The 22,424-nt window shown below is 36.7% G+C and overlaps 1 protein-coding gene across 2 annotated transcripts in view; it reads right to left on the bottom strand.

Annotated features, from left to right (window-relative positions):
- Positions 1–22,424, bottom strand: part of TRHDE (thyrotropin releasing hormone degrading enzyme) — a 218,370-nt gene that overhangs the window by 17,762 nt on the left and 178,184 nt on the right. For both annotated transcript variants that reach the window (XM_065844053.2, XM_071799303.1), the window contains 3 exons: positions 13,926–14,073; positions 11,757–11,854; positions 11,128–11,235 (listed from right to left, as the gene is read on the bottom strand). In XM_065844053.2, coding sequence (XP_065700125.1) covers positions 11,128–11,235; positions 11,757–11,854; positions 13,926–14,073 — 354 coding nt within the window. The remainder of the gene's footprint in view (positions 1–11,127; positions 11,236–11,756; positions 11,855–13,925; positions 14,074–22,424) is intronic.

Below are 22,424 nucleotides of genomic sequence, written 5' to 3'. Positions count from 1 at the left end.
ATCAGATCCACTAAAATAAATAATGTTTAAACATACATGGGCAGTGAAGAACAAAGTTATTATATCACTTTCACCAGCCTTTCCATACTACTGAGTTTTGCTTTTCAGATATTGAGTTAACATTAGTAAAATGTGAGTTTGGTTGACATTTACAGAATTATCCATGTGAGTTAGTCCTCGATTTCCATTTCACTGTAATGGAATATGTACTTCTTCCTTGAAAGTCTATCATTAAGCCCTTTTTATAACATTTCAAACATTAATGAATATCAACAGTTTATTTTTTCCCCATTTAACCTTTTTTTCAAAAAATGCATCCAAAGGAAACTGCACATAATTGAGTCTATTACAGAAAATTAAGACTACATATTTAAACACAAGAAATCAGAACATAGTAAAATTAATGGAGCAGATAGTTAGGTGTTGCCTTTCTGTTGGCTTATATTAATTAAGAATGAGACTTAAAGTTTTCTAAATAACTGCAACTCTCTCCAAACTTTGGGTCAGCACTGACAGTAACATGAATATGTAGCCATATACACATACACTGCATACAACATGAAAGTGATATTAATTATCATTGTGTCTTGGTTTTGTGATACACCAGGTTATTTGTCCTTAAAGCAGAACCTCCTTACCAGCTTATGTCTTTTTCCGCTTTTAATTTGGGATTTAATACACTGACAGCAGCCATAAGAACACAGGCTAAATCAAAAAGACCAAGAGATGATGCACTCCTGACCATGGGACCAAACAATCCGACCTGTTGCCTGAAATCTGTTCTATCATATGATATCTGAATATGAAGATGAACTGAACCCAGTCAGGCTTTGTTTCAATAAAGGAAGGACTTTATATCTCGACACACAATCATTTTTTTAGAAGCACATGTAGTTCTTGCTGAGCTTTGCTGGCAGAAATAGTATCTTTGGTTTACTACAGGAGATACAACTCAGCCAACAGATGCTCTAAGGAACTACAAAGCACCTGGAAAAGGTAATTCTTTTTTAGTTGATTGCCTCATTAATTCAGGTAGGAACTGTATGCTGAAAGGACTGCCACTCTGTGTTTAGGTAGTATAGTCAGCAGCAGATGTACCTAGAAGTAGATGTCTAACCCCAGAAAGTTCAGCATTTCTCAATCGTGAAGTTTACGTGTTTTAAAGTTACAGTAAAACACAGAAATTCAATGGGTTTTCTCAGCTACTCCATCTTCTACATTCAAAGTGCCAACAGTAGAAATTTTAGCAGCAGTGCAGTCAGTAACCACAGCATCATTTGCATCTTCTGGGAAGGAAGGAGGTTTAAGAGAAGTGGTGGCACTGATCCCATGCCTATAGCCCAGATGTCATCAGGCTTCTTGCTATGACAACTCTATTGCCACCAAACCAGTAAGAGCATACTTGCAGTATCGCAGCAGAACTACTCAATATCACCCAACCAGAAAATGTTTTAGGTCTCTATAAGCTAAGTCACTATAAAATAATCAGCCCCCACAAACCATGACATCAAAACAAATGCCAATTTCCAAAGGCTTACCTCCAGAAACTACAAAACTTACAGCCATAAAAAGCTGCAAGTTACTCCTGTTCAAGGCTTGTAATCAGGACTGTAGACAGGTTCTTCTTGCGGAAATGGAAATATTTTATGAAAATTCGAATATGGCCCAAGTAATTTCTTTTTGACTATTGTCCCAACAGAGAGCCCTCTAATTGAATTTTCCCAATTTGTGAGGATTTCTGCTTTCTCTCTCCTCCAGTCAATATGGGCCTGTATTTCATTGTTATCTAAACATGTGAAATCTCTCTAGTCTACAGATTTTTAAATCTTATACCTTCATGGAGAATATTGCTCTAAAATTGCAGTTTCAAGGCAATAGATCAGCATGTGGAATGTTTGGCCCCTGTATTAACTGAATCAAGTGGATAAAATTACAATTGTTTCAGTACTATTTAGGTAGTAACACTGCAAAACATATTCCTTTGTTATAGTAAAACTCATCTGGGCCTTCAAGGCTGCTCTCATTTTTAAAGAGTTAATATAATTGATGGATACTTCAGAGGAATAAAGATTAACTTTTGAAAGCATCACTTTAAATGGCTTTTATTTGAATACTGATCCAATTTATTTAACTTTATTTTTCTTGCTTAAGAGATATGATGGTGAGAATGAAATATGCAGCTAGCAGAGCTCATGTTTAAAAATTAAACACTTTGGGAAAAAAGTTAAAAATGAAACAGTTAGAAAAAATTAATTAAAATCGTGCTGTGTCTTTACAGGGATTTTTTTTTTTTTCGAGAGTGAATAATAAAGCTCTACAATGAGCTAAGAATAATCTTCTAAGTTATAATTAATTGGTACATACTTGCTCCTATTTAAAGTACGTTCTAACAATTGGAGATACACTTATAAAATTGGACCATAATTATTTATCTTCTGGGCAAATTGTGCTCTAATTTTTTAAAATGTAATTGCACACAGTTTAGACAGTTCTTTGATTAAGTGACAAATTTCAATACCATTTAGGGTATTATTTGACAAAGAAAATTAATCAGAAACATTATTATTTATTTTTTAAACTATTTAACATTTAACCTAAGCCTGTTTTTCTTGATGATTATATTTATAGTCTTGTTTAATAAGTTGCGAGGTTCAGATAAGAAACAACAATGACGTATTGGTACTTTGTTGGTGGATCTGTAATAAAGATTCTGCTATAAGGAACAGCTCTGCACAAAGTTTATTTTCTAAGACCAGTCCCAAGGATTAACCAAGGATGTGGCTACTCAGGGTGTCTGTGGCAAAGCTATGAACAGATGCCAGGTCTCCTCGGTCCCAGTCCTGTGCTTCCAAGCGTCAAGTATCACCTGGTTCTGACTGAGGCAGGCTGAGAATTTCTCATCCACCAAATGATAGTTACTGCACCTGCTTCTTTTCCGTCCCTATCGCAGATATCCCACAACTGAACACACTAATGGAACTCTCAAGTTCTTCAACACTGATTTTAATGACTGAGTGGTGAGTTAAGCACTTCTTTGTGAGACTGATCTCCAAATAGATACACCTTGTTTTGCCCTTTCAGGACAGTTTTTGCAACAAAAATACAGTCCCTTTCTGTTCAATCGTTTTGCAGAGTTCGTGGAGAGATCACTCCTGAATGAAAAAAAAATGAGACAAATCTATCTAATGTCTAAGGACTGCAAATTAATTACTGCTGAGATATAATCACTACATATAGGATCATTGTGATCACACACAGAGTTCAGGAGGTAAAAATGCTACCTGAACAAGCTGCTCCATAAAGCCCAGTTTTGTCCTTCACAGGATAAAATCCTCTCTCTTTTCAGACATAGTCCTCAGATAGTCTTTCAGAGCACCAATTCCTTGATTAACTCATGCACTCAACAGTGTTTTCTTCCTCCTTAAACACTTTTATTGACTTGAGTGCAAGTTTCTACTCAAATGTTGTAACAACCTATTAATTACTTAAATCACTTCAGCAACATTGGTTGACATCAGCTGGCAAAGCTCCAGTAACATTTCAAAATGCATGAATAGCTATGCCTGAAATTTTTCAATGATTAAAACTTCTAGGGGTTGAGAACACAGAAGAAGCGATCCATTTTATTGTTTTACATTTACCAGACATTTATGTGTGAAAAATACCAAAATAACTCCCATTTTTTCATGTTTGCTGCTAATAATTTCCAAAAATAGTTGGTGGGCATCAAACCCATTAAAAAAGGCAGTACCTCTTCCAAGCAACTAACAAAAATAATTAACCTATTGGCTATGTTCCCATAATATGAAGGTGGTTAAACTTCAGTATAAGTTGCTGCATGACTGTAGCATTAGTGTGGCCACATGTAAAAAAAAGCAACAAAATTACATATCTCAAGTCATTAGAGAGAGAAATAAAGGAAGACGAGAAGGAAAGAAAAAATGCTTTGTCTGGAAAAACATTTGTTTTTCTATCATGCAAGCCAGACACCATTGAAATTATCTCAATTAATGATTGTTAATTTGTTATTTATCACTCCCTCAGATCTATGGATAGTTTCATTTATAGACATGGTGCAGTCTCCTGTACAATCCTGCAGTGCAATTTGTTTTTCCAGTGGCATTTCCATCGAGTAGTTAACAGTCCATCCAAGTAAGCACACTGCCAATTTAGGCAGGTGGATGGACATTAATCCATTGTTCCTTGCAAAGGAAATATAAATTCTGCACAAACAAGTATGGAGATTTAGCGCTCTCAAATTAGGCTTGTTGGTTATTGCTGTCTTTGTTCAAATTATGTGATGGAAGACATCGTACTTGATTACTTGCACATTTCTTAAGACTGATAAAGAATTACCTAGTGTTCCTAACAGTCATAGCAATGTGACTAAAGTCTTTGAAATGGCAAACAGAAGTCACTCGAAAAGCCCATACACACATTATTACACTTAAAAATATTAGATAAGTGAGTACTAAGATGCAATCACTCAAGATCCTGATTTCATTCTTTAGTAATCAAAAGTGGTACATCTGTAGTGCAAAATGACACAAAGATGTGTTCTGACTTTGAATCCACAAACTGAATGTGAAAATTCATGGCATATTCTCTTTTCAGAGATCTCTGACCCCACCTCAGCACCTCAAGACATCTCAGAACTACCTGGATGGCTAGAGACCAGATCAAATTCAAGATATCTGGATTTGCATTCAGGATCATCTGGCAGTCTCTGTTTCTCCTCATTCACAAAGACAGACAAATGCAAATTTCATTAACCCATGGGCTACAGAATGGATGAGGGCTTCAGTCTAATCCAGTGCAGCAGCCTGTGCTCCACTGCAAACATCATCTATTCATCGGAGCATTGCTTTCCTTAAAAATGAAAAAGAAAACCTACGCCTTCCTATTTCTCATGTTAGAAAGTGCAGATGGAATGTATATTCAGAATGGAAAAGAAAAAAAAAAGAAAGCAGATTGAACCTTAGCTCTACTTATCAAATAGCATAGTGAGCTCAGCTCTGTTGATCAAGGATTAGCAGATTGTTATCATCCATAAGTCAGTATAACAGGTGCAAGGACAAGAGACAGTATATTTGCAAACATCAGAATGCAACCCTCAATTTACACAAGTTTGATGTGGTAGAATATTGCATTTTCTTTGTTTTTTTTTTTTTCCAATTGACAATATCTGCAAGGCAGTATTCCAAGTAAACAAAATCGATCAAAGTGCTTGTGACAGAAGAATAATAGTAAAAACTGCATTAAACCTAAAATCACCCCTAAGTGATATGGAATCCAGATCAACCAAATGCATTTAGTGTAAGTTTACTGCAATTCATTAAGGTGCTTTGTTTCCATTTAGAAGACACCATCAAATAAATAGCAATGGCAACATTTCTAAAGAAGAAATAAAGAAGAGCAAACCGAAGTGGCTATGACTAGCTATGGGGCTTCCAACAGGTCCAGCAGCATCTCAAAGAAACATGGGCACGTAATTGTGTCTGATGCAATACTGTCATCTCCCACTGCTCACTGCCACATATTAGCAAAAGAACAGCAACACCACAGCTCTACTAGCAGAACCAGAATACAAGTGCTCCTTTTTCTGCTGAAGGCAAAACCAGCTGTCTCAGTTCAAAGCAGCTCTCTCACATACTCACATGTTCACAACGTCCTGTCTAACTTTGCCTCAAGCAAGCACGCATCCACAGCCTACTTTGCCAGCAGAAATATGTACGTGGCAACCTGTGGCTGATGGATGGTAACAGTAGCTGGAAGAAAATCACGCCGGCACCCACAGAGAGGTTTGCAAAAACATGCTTGTGTCTGTGGATAAGTTATGCTTCGAGCCATCACAGTGTGTATCCACATGTTATCCATTGTTATGATATCTCTTGTCAGGATTCTACAGATTGCAGCTCTCCACACATTCTTTCCTGAACCTCAGAAACACACGTTTACTCAGCCTATCCAAGGCAGAAAGTCTGAAAATACTAATCCTCTTAGAAACATATTTTTCTTTCAGAATAGACAGGCAGTGAAGGTTAAAGGGGTTAACAAGGCTGATTCTCAAGCCCAGGCAGGCATTGTATGGTAATTTTGTTAATTTTTTAGGCTGAACCACAATGCTGTTATATCTAAGGAGTGTGAATAATGTATTTCTTCACACATGAAAGAGCTTCACAGGGATGAGCTCTGTTAAATGAAGGTAGAAGCAAACATCTTAATTTTCAGCCAACAGTAGCTTCTCCTGTACAGCATTCTGCTGCTCAGTGAATCTCAGTAACCTTATGAGGGAAATTTCAATGCGCTTATACGTTTTCTACTAGGTTTGTATTCTTCTGAACATCAACAGGGAAGTCTCAAGGGTTTACACTGCTCCAATACAGGAGTGGCATATATCCCAACTAAACAGAGTGAAAATGTTTGCCTTCATATCAACTGTCAAGTCAGAAGTCAATGCAGACTTTCAAGCAAAATATGCTGGAGCCACCAGTCATTTAAAAAGAGCAAAATAGTTTAAATTCAGTGATTGAAAAGACATTAAACCATATCCTGAAGTGTGATCTTAGCTTTTCAGTTTAGAGAAAAAATCTTTTTTAACAAGTGCAAGTATTAGAATATTATATCAATTCCTTGACCAGTACAACCAGATGTCTCCTTATAGCCTCTTCTATATGTTATGTGTTTGGTTTGCTAGCTTCTAGAGCCAAACTTCCTTTTTAGAGTTATTTTCCTTGTTTTCACATCCTGTTTTGCCCTAGGAAAGTGGCAGTGAGCAATACGATCTAAAGCCCTTTGTATATAAAGTAATCCTGATATTTTGGGTACTCAAGCCTCCCTCCTCCCTCTCATCTTTAGGTTGGAGAGCTATATTATTTCTCTTGCTAATGAAGCAAATCCCAGTGGCTGGGATTCAACTAGAGGAGGAAAGCACGTTGCAGTGTCTTAATCCTGTCCCAAACACCTCACAGATAAGGGATCAGGGTGGTCTTCTGCATGTTGTAGGTGTGGGGCTGAGGTACTAAACTGAAACTCTACCACAGTCTCAGAACTACTGTTTGAAAGAGGGTTGAGGAGCAGCTCCTCTGCCAGATGTGTTTGAAAAGAAAAGGAGCAGACCTTTTCCTGATTTAGTGATACTGTGGAAAGACATCTCTTGAAAGGACCTCTAAATCTATGATTTCCATTTACATACTCATTTGATGTAAGTATCTTTCTATCTGTAGAGCTGGACCCTAAGAGGGTCCACTTTTTATTCACATTCTCATATTAAAAGGCTCTTCATTCAGCATAGTGGCTGCCACCAACCTCATTTAGAGGTTCCCAGTTTCCCTTGCAGGAAGTGTAACTCCAAGATTCTGATTTTGCCCTGTGAGCCAAGCATTTAAAAACGAAGCACTGCAACACCTAAGTCACTTAAAAAATTCAAGCCTTTGAGCCCCTCAGCTGACTCTTACTCTCATACATGAAGGCTGATGTTGCAGATCACAAGTATGGGGTTTTTATCAATATCATAAGAAAATCTGAAGTTGTAAATCTAATGGCTTTTTTTCAAATAGTGCTGTAAACACATAAAGGACCTCTGGCTTTGTGCTATGAATGACCATTCTTTTACTTGGTGAACAGTGACAAATTATTTGCACAGTAAAGAACATATAATTACAAAGTACAAACGATAACTGATTATTATGATCATTTCAGTCCCCTACAGTGAATAGTAGATAGTAATTAACTTCTGGACCTACCAGACTAAATATAATTACCAGAAACCACAGCAACTGTAGGCATATGCTGGTCAAACAGAGATGTTACTGTATTTGTTTATTACCCAACACAATATACATAATTAAATGCTACAAATAAAACAGAAAAAAACATTTCAAAAGAACTTCTGAAAGGTCATAGATCAAAAATGTGGCTAAGAAGTTACGAATTTTAGCATTTCTACAATGAATTTTAGCATTTTTATGGTATTGATTGCACATTCTTTGTTATACTTATTCGAACTTCAACTGCAGTTACTGTCAGGCAATCAAAACCTCCTTTACACAATTTACTGTCTGTGCATTTATGTGGCATTTAATACCACATATTAATTTAATACTACTCTAATTTTGTATTGATTAGAATTCTGGGACACAAGCCTAATTCTGTAGTCTCATTTTGGGGTCTACTGCTTTGAATAATTTGTGTTCTTTCCAACATGCACTTCTTGTGAATTAGCTCATTGTATAAAACACTTCATCTTCCAGAATAAGGTTTTTGGCAAGGGATGGGTGAAAAGGTTGCAAATTAGCTTCATTTTTCACTCTTATAGTCAAATTATAATTGTATGGAAAAATATCTCCTAGCTCGCTGGAACTCCATCTTTGTACTCTGACTATGCAAACCCACCAAGATCAGACTTTCTGCAATGCATCAGTCAATGTCTTCATTCTGTTTCAGAAGAAGGAAGGGCATCTACAAAAAATTTTATAGTTTTCAGCAAATACAACTTTGCTCATTGTTGATAAGAAGTGGAACAGGCAAGGATACATATATTTTCTGTACTTGTCACCAGCTTTCCTCACCAGCAGTTGTCAGAGAAGCCTGGAGAGAGATGAGCAGCATGAGTTTCCCTTTCTTTGTGAGGAAAATGCTCTGAGGGATTCCTATAGATTCTGAGGTGGCTGTTTGCAACAAATTCACAAACAGCTGTTAAGGGCATCAAATTGAACAAAACACTTGACTGATAAGAAAGAATACAAAATGGCACCTGTTGGATGTTCTCTCTTGCACTTATCTCTTTGCCCTTTGCATATGAACTGGGTTTTGTCTCTGAAGCACTAAAAGAGGCAGAGGCGTGACTCAAACATCATGTTAATTAAATTCTTAAGGTAGAATCATCACCATCTTTTTGACAGAAAAGTGGGGAAAATAGCCTCTGCTTTATTTTCAGGTTTCAGTCTGAGTTGGTTTAAACTGAGCAAAGATGACAGGGGGCACCTCCAACGCAGCAGGAATCCAGCCATTCCTGAGAAAACATTGACAGATCCCTAAAAATGTTGTTACTGTGAAACACTAGCGCATTTCTTTTGGTCTACCCAGTTGCTGTTACTAGTAGCCTTTGCAACATTGTTTCAATTTAAGTAGACATGAAACGAGTCAGTTCATATGTGGGTTACATTCAGTGTGTGAGATTGCTCTGAGAATAGCAACTGGTAAATTCTGGGGTGGGTAACTGAACAAATCCTATAATCGTAAGAAATAAATAAAGCATGTCTCTATCTTCTTTGCAAATTGTACCCCTATTTATCAGCAGACTGTCAATCTGTATTCTGTAATTACATTATTTGTTGCAGCTATTTTTCAAAAGTGTGCAGTCCCTTTGGAGAAATGCCCTGCCTAAACTTAGTAGCTATTCTCTTCCTCTGCCCTGCTGTGATGCTTTTATCATAATACTCGTCATATGCTGACAGCCACAATATTATGTTCCCAAGAATGGCTCCATAGAAAGGCCAAGATGAATCTTCAGATGGCTTCTTGAATTTATTCCTTTCTTCTCTTGCTACTGTTAGTAAAGCAATAAGTTTTTTATTTTTTGCCTTTTTTTTTTTCCTGATGCCTCTTTCTTCAATCCTGTTGGAGAGGATGAAGACACAGGGTAGGAGAAAGCTTTGCAGGGTGACAGCTATTTAACACTGAATAATCCGCTGCTGTGCATGCTAATACATGGTGTTAGGTTTGATAAACTAATTTTGAAAATTAATATCTAAGTAAATTACTTTCGGAGATTGTTTCAAATTATTCTTTCTCTTTAATCGCCTCTTTGAATAGGTTCATACTGATTGTTGCTGCTGACAATAAGAAGTCTTATAAAATCCTGGGGTACATATTTCATAGTAAATATATCTGATATTGTACACAAGAAAACCCTCCCCCTCACAGTTGCACAGTCACAGTTCTGAGGGTTTTTTCGGAAGTTTCAAAGTCACACATGAATTCAAGTTCCACTCATGCTCAGTTCATGGCTGGTTTTAAAAGACATTCAGGTACCTACACAACTGGGTATGCATGTAAAGGACTTTCACAAATTACAAAGACAGACAGACATATTTTAATTGCAAACAAACACCTGATTGGCCCAAGATGTTTTTGAAAAATCCTACAAGCCTATTTGTCTACAGAAATCTGATCCTTTTATGGAGCAAATAGAATATTGGGAATATAATTTTAAGACTTTTTTTCTTTGTTACTTGAAAGTAAAATCTTTTCCTTTAAACCAAAATATCATGGGATGTACTTATGTAAATACTTCTACACCCATATTCCACATAATCAGAAAATCCATCATTCTTTCTCAAGAAGTCATGGTCTTAACCTATTCTCTGTACTTATCGTCCATAGATCACTAGATACTTCACTATTTGTATTTTCAGTAATTTCACATTTTTTAGATGTTTGCTTTTGAAAGATTAACTTCATATACCATTCATGTTCCCTTGGCTCAGCTGAATAAACCTATATCTGAACAACCTGACTTACACATTTGCTGTCAAACCACTACAGTGCTGTAAATTCTCAACACATCAGCTATCATATTATCCCCTCTTTGAAACCTTACATGAGTTTTTCCATAAATTCCCGAATCACATTAATTTCCAAATCTTCCACCTTAAGTACATGATAACATTTCCTTCAAATATGTTGTTTTGTCTTCTTACTTCTCTGTCCTCCTGCTTCTAACCTCTCCCACTTTAATCACTTAGCACCTTCTGCTCTATTGCCCCAACACAGGCTGTATGTTTGTTTGCCAACACAGTGGCAATTCACTCATCTTTCTTCTTTTAAACTACTCCTTAAAACCCATCTTCTTGCCTTCCAGCACATAATTATCTGGTAGCAATTTATCAGGAGTGGGCAGAGGCTACATGGGTGTCCTCTCCACCCACTCATACATGCAAAGTCAAATACTTCACTCTGAAGCCCCACAGACATTTTTAAATAATATCAGAGACCTCTGCTTCTTCCCATAGCCCTCTGCAGAACAGGGCACTGGGGGTGAGGGAGGGCAGGAGAGGAAACGCATGCCAGTTCTATTGCCTCTGCATTGGAGAAATGGGAAACATACATTTCGGTTCCACTTACCGGTTCCTATTGCTAGAAATCCAGTCTGAGATCAACGTTGCAGCCTGTTGGTGACAGTGTTTGTTACCAAAGCTGCAGGCCAACATGATGACTTCTCGACGCAACTCTCTGTCCAAATGTAAGAAAGCAATAAGGCTGCATTAATGAATGTGGTTTGAATGTTTACAAAAAGTTATTTTTTGTAACAGTGGCAGCAACTGATAGTTGGGCAACATAGCAAAGATAATCTAGCTATAAAAATCTCAGTGCCAACCTAATGTCTACAGCTGCTGCAACAACTAAGGAAAGGTCACGGACCAAAACCAGCCCCCATTTACACTTATGTGCTTTTCCTGACCTCTGTGGTCACATGAGTCCACATTCTTAAATATCTAGTGCAGTCAAATGTTAAATTAAGGCTTAGGAAATCATGTTCTCTGAACTCATGAAAGGGAAATTCATCTCACAGCATCTTTCCCCTCTCCCTCTAACCCAGAAAGGAAAAACAAGGACAACCAAGGTACGAAAGTATGACATACTAAAGATGAAACCAAATTTTCAGAGAGTGCATTGTAACAACTATATTCCGCAAGCAGACAATAATAATAATAATTTTTAAAAATCCAAATAAACAAACAAAAAAACAGTACTCATGTTGGTAGGATGCTTGAATAAGCAATTTGTTTAAATTATTCGTTGGCCATCCAAGCTTGAGATACATTGATGCAACTTGTCTTAAAATATATTCCTGAGGGGAAAAAGAAAAATACATTCAGTGTCAATATTTTTTTTTAATTGAAATACTATTGACTATTGAGTTTTTGTCTCTATTTTTTACCCTCAAATAATGTCCTACTTTCCAAATATTTTGATTTGCATTTATTAAAGCAACATGTCCACATATAATCCTCTTTCACCACTATAGATATTTGATTAGATGCCTGGGATAATACAATTTATTGTTATATCCTTCACCAATTTAAGAAGAGTTTCCTATATGCTATTTTGAACTCAAAACACACAACTGAAGAGCTGCAAGAGCGTCAATAGCTTAATTTCTACTCTATGGGCAATCTCAAATACACCATACATGTTCACTTCTAATAGAATATTGTTTTAATATCCATAGCCATGGCAAAAACATCACATAAGCACAGTCAATTGACTTCAGGATACCAAGCAACATAGTTGCAAATGAGCTTTATAGATTTAATGACACTATGTTCTAAGTTTTGGTTCTTGGTGTGCTTAAAGAACAAAACAAGCCCAAGATGTATTTTAACTTACTTTTACCTTTTACACAGGAGACATATTTACATATTCTGGACAGTTATGAAGAAAACCACTGTCATTGTATTCAGCATAATCTTTTGCCAGTGGAATTTAACAATGTGTAAAAGAGACTGAGATATGAAGAACTGTACAGGAGAGCATCTATTTTATTATTGTGGATGCACAGGCATGTATATATGATGTCAACATGAAAGGAGATTCATAGTGCAGCTCTCTCTAGCAGATACGTTATTCTGTGACTAAAACGACCTTTTATTTCCTCTGCTATCACCTCTGCTTTCAAAGCTCTCATCAGTAGTGATAAAACACAACCCAGCTCTGAATTGTACTGGTTTTATTTATTAAAATTGTGTTTTCTTTACACAGCCATGTTTAAAATTGAAATAGCAATGGCAGACTTGTAAAAACTTTTCTGTGCAGTTAACAACAGACAAAATATGCAAGTTATTTCCACATCATTTTATAATACGGTTCTTCTTTGCATGTAGGCCCACATTGTTCATAAAGAAAGAATCTTAGAGTGTCATTATTACTCTGTAGTACATGCTCTACAGAAATAATTTTCCATGTCAGCAGGTAACTGTGTGTATGTGTGTATATATGTATTTGTCTGTACTTCTACATATTTACATTCATCCAGCCACCCCTACCTTCCTGAGCATGTGTGTCTCTGAATGGACACGCACACACACAAGCAAACAAATGTTTAAGAAGAAAAAACACTGTTGAGCATTTCAGGCTTTAGAGAGCTCCTTCATTTGAAGACTTTACAAAATTACATAAAATTACAGTATGTTGGCCACTGAAAATATATAGATTGTATAAAGTTCATAGCGAACTAAAAAACCCCAAGAATTCACAGACACCACTGTCTGCAATCAAATCATGTATACTTCATCAAACATGCTTCAGTGTAGTTAGGATTCTTTTTTTTTTTTTTTCAGTAAAATGTTAAAATGTTTGTCCTGTCCATCTTAATTATCTACTGCTAGCTGTTACTGATGTCCCTTCAGACCCAATTATGAATGGGCTTTTGATTCAATGGCGATCTAATCCTTGTTAATTAAGGTAACTGCATTGAATTCACCATGGCTTTTGGGTGAAATAATGACTACAAATCTTTACTTCAGTTGCTTGCATCCTGTTCAGATGTGCCTGCATTTGGTGTCCTTGCTGAGCTGGGGCATCAATCTAAATATTGCCGTGGGGCTCCTCAAAATAGAAAATCTGGAAATAGATTACTTTGGTTCTTTTAAGTGAAATACTTTATTTGTCATAATATTTTCTAGGAAGGATAATTACCTTTCCTTTTACTAATTGTATATGCCTCAAACAACAGTTGTCACTGTTCAAATGCAAATGAACCAAAGCTTGACAATTGCTATGTTTAAATGCAGAATAATTAGGAAGAAAGTTAATATCCCTAGGTCATTTACAGTATCCAACTGGGGAATAGTTTGAGTCTTGGCAATGAAAGAGAAGGGAGAGGAAGAGAGGAAGAGAAAGACAAAGGTTGCATCGCTTACATTGAAGATGTTGTAGTTTTCGGTGCGGTCCAGCAACTTATCTAGAGGATAAAGAGCTCGGCTGGCAGCATGCCAAGGCAAAAAATCCTTCTCCTCTGAAAGGTATCTGATAATCTCCAAAGGAATATTCTGAGGCAAATAACCAGCTCTGCAAAATAAAAAAGTTAGTATTAAACTAGTCTTCCACAAGATACATGGTGAGGCAAAAATGACTTATTTTTCTCAAAATGAAATTAAAAGGCAGAAAAACATGATAAACTCATGACATTATAATGACATAAAAGCCAACCTTATAAAAAGCAAGGAACTCACAGTCTCTCCCAACACATGTGCAAGCATACTTACTGGATGGAGGAAGGCACACTAAAGAAAACTAGACAAGCCATACCTACTTTTTATGGATTTCTGTGGCTATGAATGATATGAACAACAAGGTAACAAACTCAAAAAAAAAAAAAAAAAGGAAGGTACTGCTTTGCTGATTTGTAAGACAGAAAGCTGTCTGCGTAAAATCAACAACCCAAGGCATTTTGCTTCCATTTTGCTTCAGAGAACATTAGTACTAGCCATGGGCAACTGGGAATAGCTAACGGAGAAGTAGAATCCTTCCACTTCACAGCTCTCCTCCCCACTTCTTTCTGTTTCCTTTGGAGCTCCTTTGTTTTCTGTCTACCTTAAATCATTTTGGAATGACTTATTTTACTACATTGAAGTGGCATTCAGTGACATCACTTTGGTTAAGGATGTCTCATCACTTTCCACATAAACCATGTTTTTTTCAGGTATTTATACATCAATCAGCTAGAATTTTGCCCCATTCTTTTACAGTCATAAAGCACCTCTACGTGTAAGGGAAAGAGTTTAGTGAGGTTTCAGAAGGCTTTTTAAATTAATAACTTCGCAAGTAAAGCGCAATACAGACGCAAGCATTTCAGAGCTGCTTTTTAAAACTGAATACTGGAAACATCAAACTTTAGGATTTGTACTCATATTCTTTTTCAGAACAGCATTTTTTATCATCTAGACTGCAGAAATGAAGTGTAACCCTGTGGGTGTGAACTTTCCAGAAACGCACATTCTTCTGCTGATGCATGTGTTTAAATCCCAAAGGAGTTCTCTACCTGCCTAGAGATGAGATAATAATTCTGTTTTCATTAAACACTTAAAGTCAGCAAGTTGGATTCCACAAGCTTCCATTTAACCTAAGCTACAGTACGATATATCTTCAAAGACAATTCTCCCTCCCTGTTGGTTGCAAATGTGCCCCTTAATTTCCATCACTGTCCAGGGAAGAGATGTATGCATATAGCAAACAAAGAAAATCACACAGATCATTATGGATAATATACCAACACATACACATTGATATAAATGTTGTTCTCAGTTGTAACAGCAAATAAAAACTATTTTGCTATAGTATTTTAAATAGATTGATCTTTTTGGTATGGTCCAAAACCATAATTTCCTTACAAAGTGCACCATGTCCATGCAAGCCATTGTTTTTCACACTCTCCATTGGAAGAATTACACCCTATTCTGTTCATGTTCTTGGGTGAGAAGTGAGTTGATGTAACAGCTTTCAAAAGTATCTATCCCATGTCCTTATCAGGACTCTCTCTCCTGTCTGCTTCATGTCTTCTTTGTCCACATCTTGTTAGCAAGACTCTGCTCTCAACTCCAGTTACAGCACATAGTCAAACAAGAAAACCAAGATCCCTTGAGGAGCTCACTATGTCACTCGGGAACTGTCTTCCTACTTCTGAAGCAGCAGAATATCATCAAAATGAGTTCTAGGTCTTAATACTTTGTGAAGATGTGTAACCAAAATTAATGGAGCCAGAAGCACTCTGGATTGACTGCTGCTAAAAATCTTGGAGATAATGTTAGCAATGAGGTAAACTAGCTTGATGTTGCATATATGTAATTAGTTCCTAATGGGATTTGTGATTATTATTACTGATACTTTGATTGACATAAGAAAGTGTGGAATAAGGAACAAGAGGAATACCTCTAGGAAACAAGCTGCTTAAGGAATAAACAGACAAATGTTTATTATAGCTACGCTAATGGACATTTAGGATCATGCTTCTGAAATTAAATCTCTCTATGCTAAGCACAAAAGGGAAATTATCACTGTCAAACAAATAGATTACATCACTGCAAAGCAAACAGATTATTTCTTTTTAAGCTTAACTTATCCATAAAGACACAGAAATGAACTCAGAGAGATCTATCACTTGTTCCTGAGCTTTTGGCCTTCCTAATCATGACTCTCAGCTGGGGATACTCATCCTGTTTACAACAGAAACTGTTACTCTCAGCACTCACTGCTTCTAACTTCCAAATTTATCAGCACTTTCAATTCTGCCTGCCTCTACCTTGTCCCCGAATTTTCATTATGTTTCCCTATGGGTATATTCCTTCTTACAAAAATAGATTGTGGCAAAGTCTGAGCTTACTCCTGAACCTCCTTCTCTTTCTGGGTATGATCCCTGAAGAGCTTATGCACAGTCATCAAAATCAACTCCCCACACCAACGGAATCAATCCCAAGTGCAGGGATGGGAATGAGGAGAAGTGCTTGTGGATGACATTATTATATACATGACAGAAGATTCATCACTTCAGATCATGATTTCGAGGGAAAGTGGTTAAGGCTGCTATGACCAATGTTAAACTATCTGGCAGCAAACATTGGGCAGATGTGCTTCAAGTACACCTGCTAGGCTGGACCTCTGAGGAAACCTGAGCAGAGACATATCTAAAATCCTCTTACAGTGGCAGTTTAGACAGGACTGTGTCCCTGGATAAAACTGTAGTGCTTCAGGAACTTTCCCTTGGCAGTATGTTATATATATCCTGCATTATTTTATTGCATGTGTTCCTACAGAAAACCACAATAGCCCTATTCATATAATCATAGAATAATATGATTGAGTTGGAAGAGGCCTTAAATATCATCAAGTTCCAACCCCACTGCCATTGGCAGGGACACCTTCCACTAGACCAGGTTGCTCAAAGCCCCGTTCAGCTTGCCCTTGAACGCTTCCAGGGATAGGGGATCCACAGCTTCTCTGGGCAACCTGTTCCAGTACCTCACCACCCCTGCAGGGAACAATTTCTTCCTTTTATCTAATCTAAATCTACCCTCTTCCAGTTTAAAGACATTACCCCTAGTACAATCACTACATGTCCTTTTAAAAAGTCCCTCTTCAGCTTTCTCATAGGTCCCTTTTAAATACTATTCTTTCACCTTCAACTATTAAGCCATGTTTATGAACCTCTTATTCCAAATAATTCCAAATTCCACTGCACTCCCAGACTATTTGTCATTAGTTTCTGTCAAGAGGTAGCGATATATACGTTCGTGGTTTAACCTTTATGTGTAAAATGTGGTATATAACGTATATGTTACAAAATATTAAACATATTCTACAGGTAAAAAGCTTGAGGAATATTTTAATTCACACACACATACACACACACACTAAAAAAAAAATAAAATATAATAGCAATGCCAAATATGAAAATTTCTAATTTTTTGCATTTGTAGCTGAGAAAACAAGATATGAGAAGCTCTCATCATGAACCATGGAGAGATAAACCATGAATCGTAAAACTACATACAGATAATAAGTTCTAAAATCTAGGTCACAGATCTCGGAGCTGTGTGAATTGTCCTGGGAGGTATCATGCCCATCATGGCAACCAGGCCAGCAGAAGACAGAAACTAGCAAAAGCAGTATGTCCATGTGGTGAGCTATGCTCTAGTACTCTGCACCTTCACAAGGCAAGGCAGCTGGTTTCTTAAACTTTGTATTTTAGTACAATTGTACTCTTTTACTTCAAATTAAGAGCTTTTCCAGCACTAAAAGTGATTTCAAGACTCCTCTTTCCCAGGGGATACTGCATCCAGCAAGATGTACTGGCTCACTTCATAGAATCATAGTTTGGGTTAGAAGGAACCTTCAAGGGACCTTTAACAGTGGAAGACTGAGTCACCAGCCAAGGGGTCCTGGCATGCTTCTAGGATTCTCCTTCACTGGAACAACTATGTTCAAAAATGGTTACACAGGACCTGTCCAGCAAAAGCAAAATTTTTGAATCCATTAAAGTAGGAAGGGATGGTCAAAGACACACAAGTTGTGAGAAACATATACCACCCTCTGGTGACAACTGCTATGTCAAATCACTTGTGTCATTTATGGAACAGGATAATAACCAAGACAAGGTAAAAAGCCAGAACGAAGAATGAGTCTGTTCTGAGTATCTCTGTAAACTCTGATGGAGAAACACAGACCTGCAGAATGGTTAAACAGAAATGTTTAACAATTATCGCTACAATATAAGAAAAGTAACAGCAGCAACCTTCCCCTCAAAGGGAAAACATGTAAAATAACTTCCCTGTCATATAATTCTCTGGTAATATTTATTCAAAGGCACTACAGTATATAACATGAGTACATACTCTACACATGCAGGCTGATTTACCACTCTCTCTTCCAACAATGTCACTGGAAGGTTAGTGACAAATATCCTTATTTTTCTTGTGTCTTTTTAGCCATCAATCATACTGTTATCCTTAAAGTCCTGCAAAAGTACTATCAGATATTGCCTGTAAAAGTCCAAATGCATCAGAGTCAGGGTTAAGAAAGCGGGTTCTCTTCCAGCTTAGCCATCTCAGAGAAAAACTGAAATAACGACAGACACTTGGGGAATAACTGATTATGGGCTATACTGAAACCAGGTAACAAACACAAACACTGCAGAAATACTGTGATGTCCAATCTTAAGTCTGGTCAGTCAAACTGTTTCTTCAGGTGTGTCTCCAGTAGCCACCTGAGAATCTTACCAAGCAGATACCCACAATCAAAAAAATTCTGCAGAGGAATCTGGGGCAGTCTTGGCAAGTATTTTAACAGATAAAATTGTCAAATCAAACACTGTTGATTCATAATCAGTAGCTGAATGCATATCGATGTTCAGGTTAAGCATTTCTCAAGTATAGGTTAACAAGTTTACAAAACTACACCTATAGCATATGGAATGAAAAAGCTGGAAGCCACCTTAACAACTAGCCTCTTCCCTACATAAAGCAGGTTCATACCAGTGCCATTCCAAACAGAAATTTCTCTAGTTTTGCTTATTTAGGCCTCCAGTGATGGATATCTCAGGAATACTATAATTTCAGTATTCCTCAGAGGCACTATAATAAGAATATTATAACTCTGGTCTTTTGCCTTGTAAATATTCACAGAAGAGTACCAACAGATCCATTTCATGTCCTGAAAAGAATGGTTGTTTATGTAGCTTCAGAATAAACTACAGAAGTCAAGGGTCCCTCTATTGTAGTAGAGTTTTTTGACTGACATCACTGGTCACACAGAAAGGGACCCAGACTTAAAAAAGAGGCTCTACAAGCCAGCTCTAAGTTAGCCTACTCAATACTGATTAATTTAAAAAAAACATGACTACAAAATTAAAATTTAACCAAAAAGATTACATTTGAGACCTTTGGTTGTTTTATTACAGTTTAGATAATTGTCCTGATCCATCAGTTTATCCCCATGTCAATTATTCCGTAGCCACTGTTACAGATGAGAACTTCAGCATGTGTTAGAAACATGGCACTACATGAAGTTTGTCTTATCATCTGCGTTCCTAAGGTCACAGTTGCCTGCCCAACTAAAGTGCAGGACAGGAGAACAAGAACACAGACTAGCAAAGAGATCTGTTTTAGTTATTAGACAAATTACCTCTAGACAAACGTCCTGGTCCAGCAGGTTTTTCATGCCTAAAGAGGTTGCTGATGAACTGTGGTGAAAAGGTGATATCCCATTTTCATGACAAGGGCAGAGGTGGAAAAAGACCTTTCAAAAGTTAATATATATATTAAGTGGGTTATGATATTATATGATATCATAAGCACCAACCCTTGGCAAGGTACTATCCTGCTTACATTGAAGAAATTGCTGGGGTGGCCACTGCTACAGAGAAAAGAGGTAATGAACAGAAAAACAAAGTACTGAAGGTGGTAATGAAATATCCCTCACAAAGAACTCCCACTAAAAATCTCATAGCAATCAAAAATAATCTTTAAATTATATGAGTTTTTAGTGAGTCAGATAAAAGCAGGGGATCCAGATTATATTATGAAACATCAGTGTGTATTCAGCTGCATTCTGACCTTGATTTGTTCTTTACACTGAGCCACTGAACTTATGGACAGATCCCAGCACATTCATTTTCCCCTTAGGGACAAAGTACCAAATGGTAGTGTAATTGCCAAGGGAAAATTATTACTCTGCTCTGAATTATTTCTATCATAAATCCAGCACCAGTCAAACAGACTCTGTCACAAAAATGACAGGGCTGCTGTACAGTGATGAGAGTCCCATATACAAGTGCACCATAAATTCCTTAGTCCCACCACCCAACAAAGTCATTATAAGTCATGTGTTTAAATCAAAATTAGAAAATCCAAGCTGGCAGCAAACTGGTCTGCATTGTTGAAACAATGGAAATGAGGTGATTTACTTGCTGCTGGTTTAAAACTCACCCTGCATCATCTGTTTCTTATGAAATATGTAAAACATGACTTGCTTTTTGTCTGGATAATTTTGAAGGTGGAAAACACAGCACTTCAGAACACAGAAGTGCCACTCAGATTAACTTCAGTTCTGTTTCTGTGTATGTCTAATATATGAATAATTAGACTATACTCATTAACCCAGAATGGGACAGTTTAAAACAAGTTAGGATTCTTATTCATTGATTCATTCTTTTACCTTTCAAGTGAAGTGTGAGGATTAAAATAATTCGCAAAGTTGGTGCCAATGAACATGCTTATTTAACCGTATTTGGCTTTTCCTAACGCTATTCATTTCTTCTGGACCTACCAAGGACTGGTGATTCTGCTGATGTATTCAGGATATTCTTTCCCACAGTGCTTTAACAGCAGTTCTTTGGCAGCTCAGTAAAAACAGGTATGCTGAACCCTGACACATAAAGAAAGCTTTGAGCAAGGTGACCCGTGCAACAGGGAAACTAATTCTTGTAGTCACAGGTTTTACATCCAACTCATGCAAGACTGGGAAGTCAAAGATTAAAACTCATGATGGCTGGCATCTATGTTCAACAAGGGAAACTGGAAAAAGAGTGTTTCCTCATCAAAAACTGATGGACAATTCTGTGATCTCCAGTATCAAAGAATGATCTGCCTCATCTTCTGTTCCCAGGGTTGGGCTAACTTAGGACCAGATAAGGACTCTGTTTTCCTGTGACATTCAAAGTGGCTTAATGGAGGCATTACAATTTGTACCAGCTATGGACTTCCAAATAAACAGGACAGGAACACACATCTGCTCTTTGATAAATACAAAAGCAACATTTGGCTTACAAGCTCATTTTAAATACTAAATTTAATCAGCATTCAATTCCTCCAACATCAAAGGATTCAGAGTATGACAGTTTGAAAGTGAAGCCTGCTTATTATGTTTTCTTACATGCAAAATATTTGAGGACTCTTCAAGTGACATTCAACTCCACACAAGAGCATTTGAAGGATCCTACAAAGAATAGTTCAAATTCAATGTAATTACCAGAGTTATCACATGGCTTAAATTATCTTGTACAGTTTTAGAGTTGCCACATAAGCAAAGGCTAATATTGATTTGAATTAATCACCTTTGTTGAAAACAGAAAAGAAAAAAAAAAAACAAACTTAAAACTCCTTGTGTTTGTAAAAATGCAATAGTAATTTCTTCAAACTGGAAGTCAGTGTCTCTCCTCTTCTTACCCATATGAAGAAAAAAAAAAGGCATTTTTTAAAAGTAGTACAAGATGAAAAGGAATAATCTTACTGCTGAAAATTAAAACTATGCAGTAAGTTATGTATGTCATGTTTTTCATCATCATGAAACCCCGATTTTTGAGAAGTATGTCATTCACAGACTTAAATTAACTGAAGAAATTTGAATGTATTTCAGGGTCTAATAGATGTCAATTTCAGATGACTCAATTATTAAAAGTGCTGTTTATTTTTTTTCTGATTAATTTGTTGGCAAGGGTGGAATGAAACAGCCTTCTATTCCTGAAGTTATCAATGGGCAATGGTATCTATGAGACCATGTTTGAGCTAATTCAAAATTGAGTTAATTTATTATTATGCACAATACTCTTTCATATGTGTCTTTTTTCCTGTTCTAATGTTTATAATTTGCATATCAGTCAGCCAAGTGAAATATGTGTTTAAAAGCTAGAAAATTCATATGGAAAGCACAGAAGCCTGATCTTGAAAGTACACATACAATATGAATTTTGTTTGCCAGAATATCTACAGAATTGGATATTATTTTTGTAAAAGCAATTCCCTATAAACATATTTATAATAAAAGACTCTCTGAAATTCCCATAAACCCTCACCTGTTTTCTTATTTCCATTTTACTGAGTGAAGACAGACACAGTTTAAATGATTTCACCAAAATCATCAGGAAGTCT

The sequence above is a fragment of the Patagioenas fasciata genome, chromosome 1 (assembly GCF_037038585.1).
Source record: "Patagioenas fasciata isolate bPatFas1 chromosome 1, bPatFas1.hap1, whole genome shotgun sequence".
NCBI classification, from domain to species: Eukaryota; Metazoa; Chordata; class Aves; order Columbiformes; family Columbidae; genus Patagioenas; species Patagioenas fasciata.
This window is presented reverse-complemented; position numbering and strand designations above follow the sequence as displayed.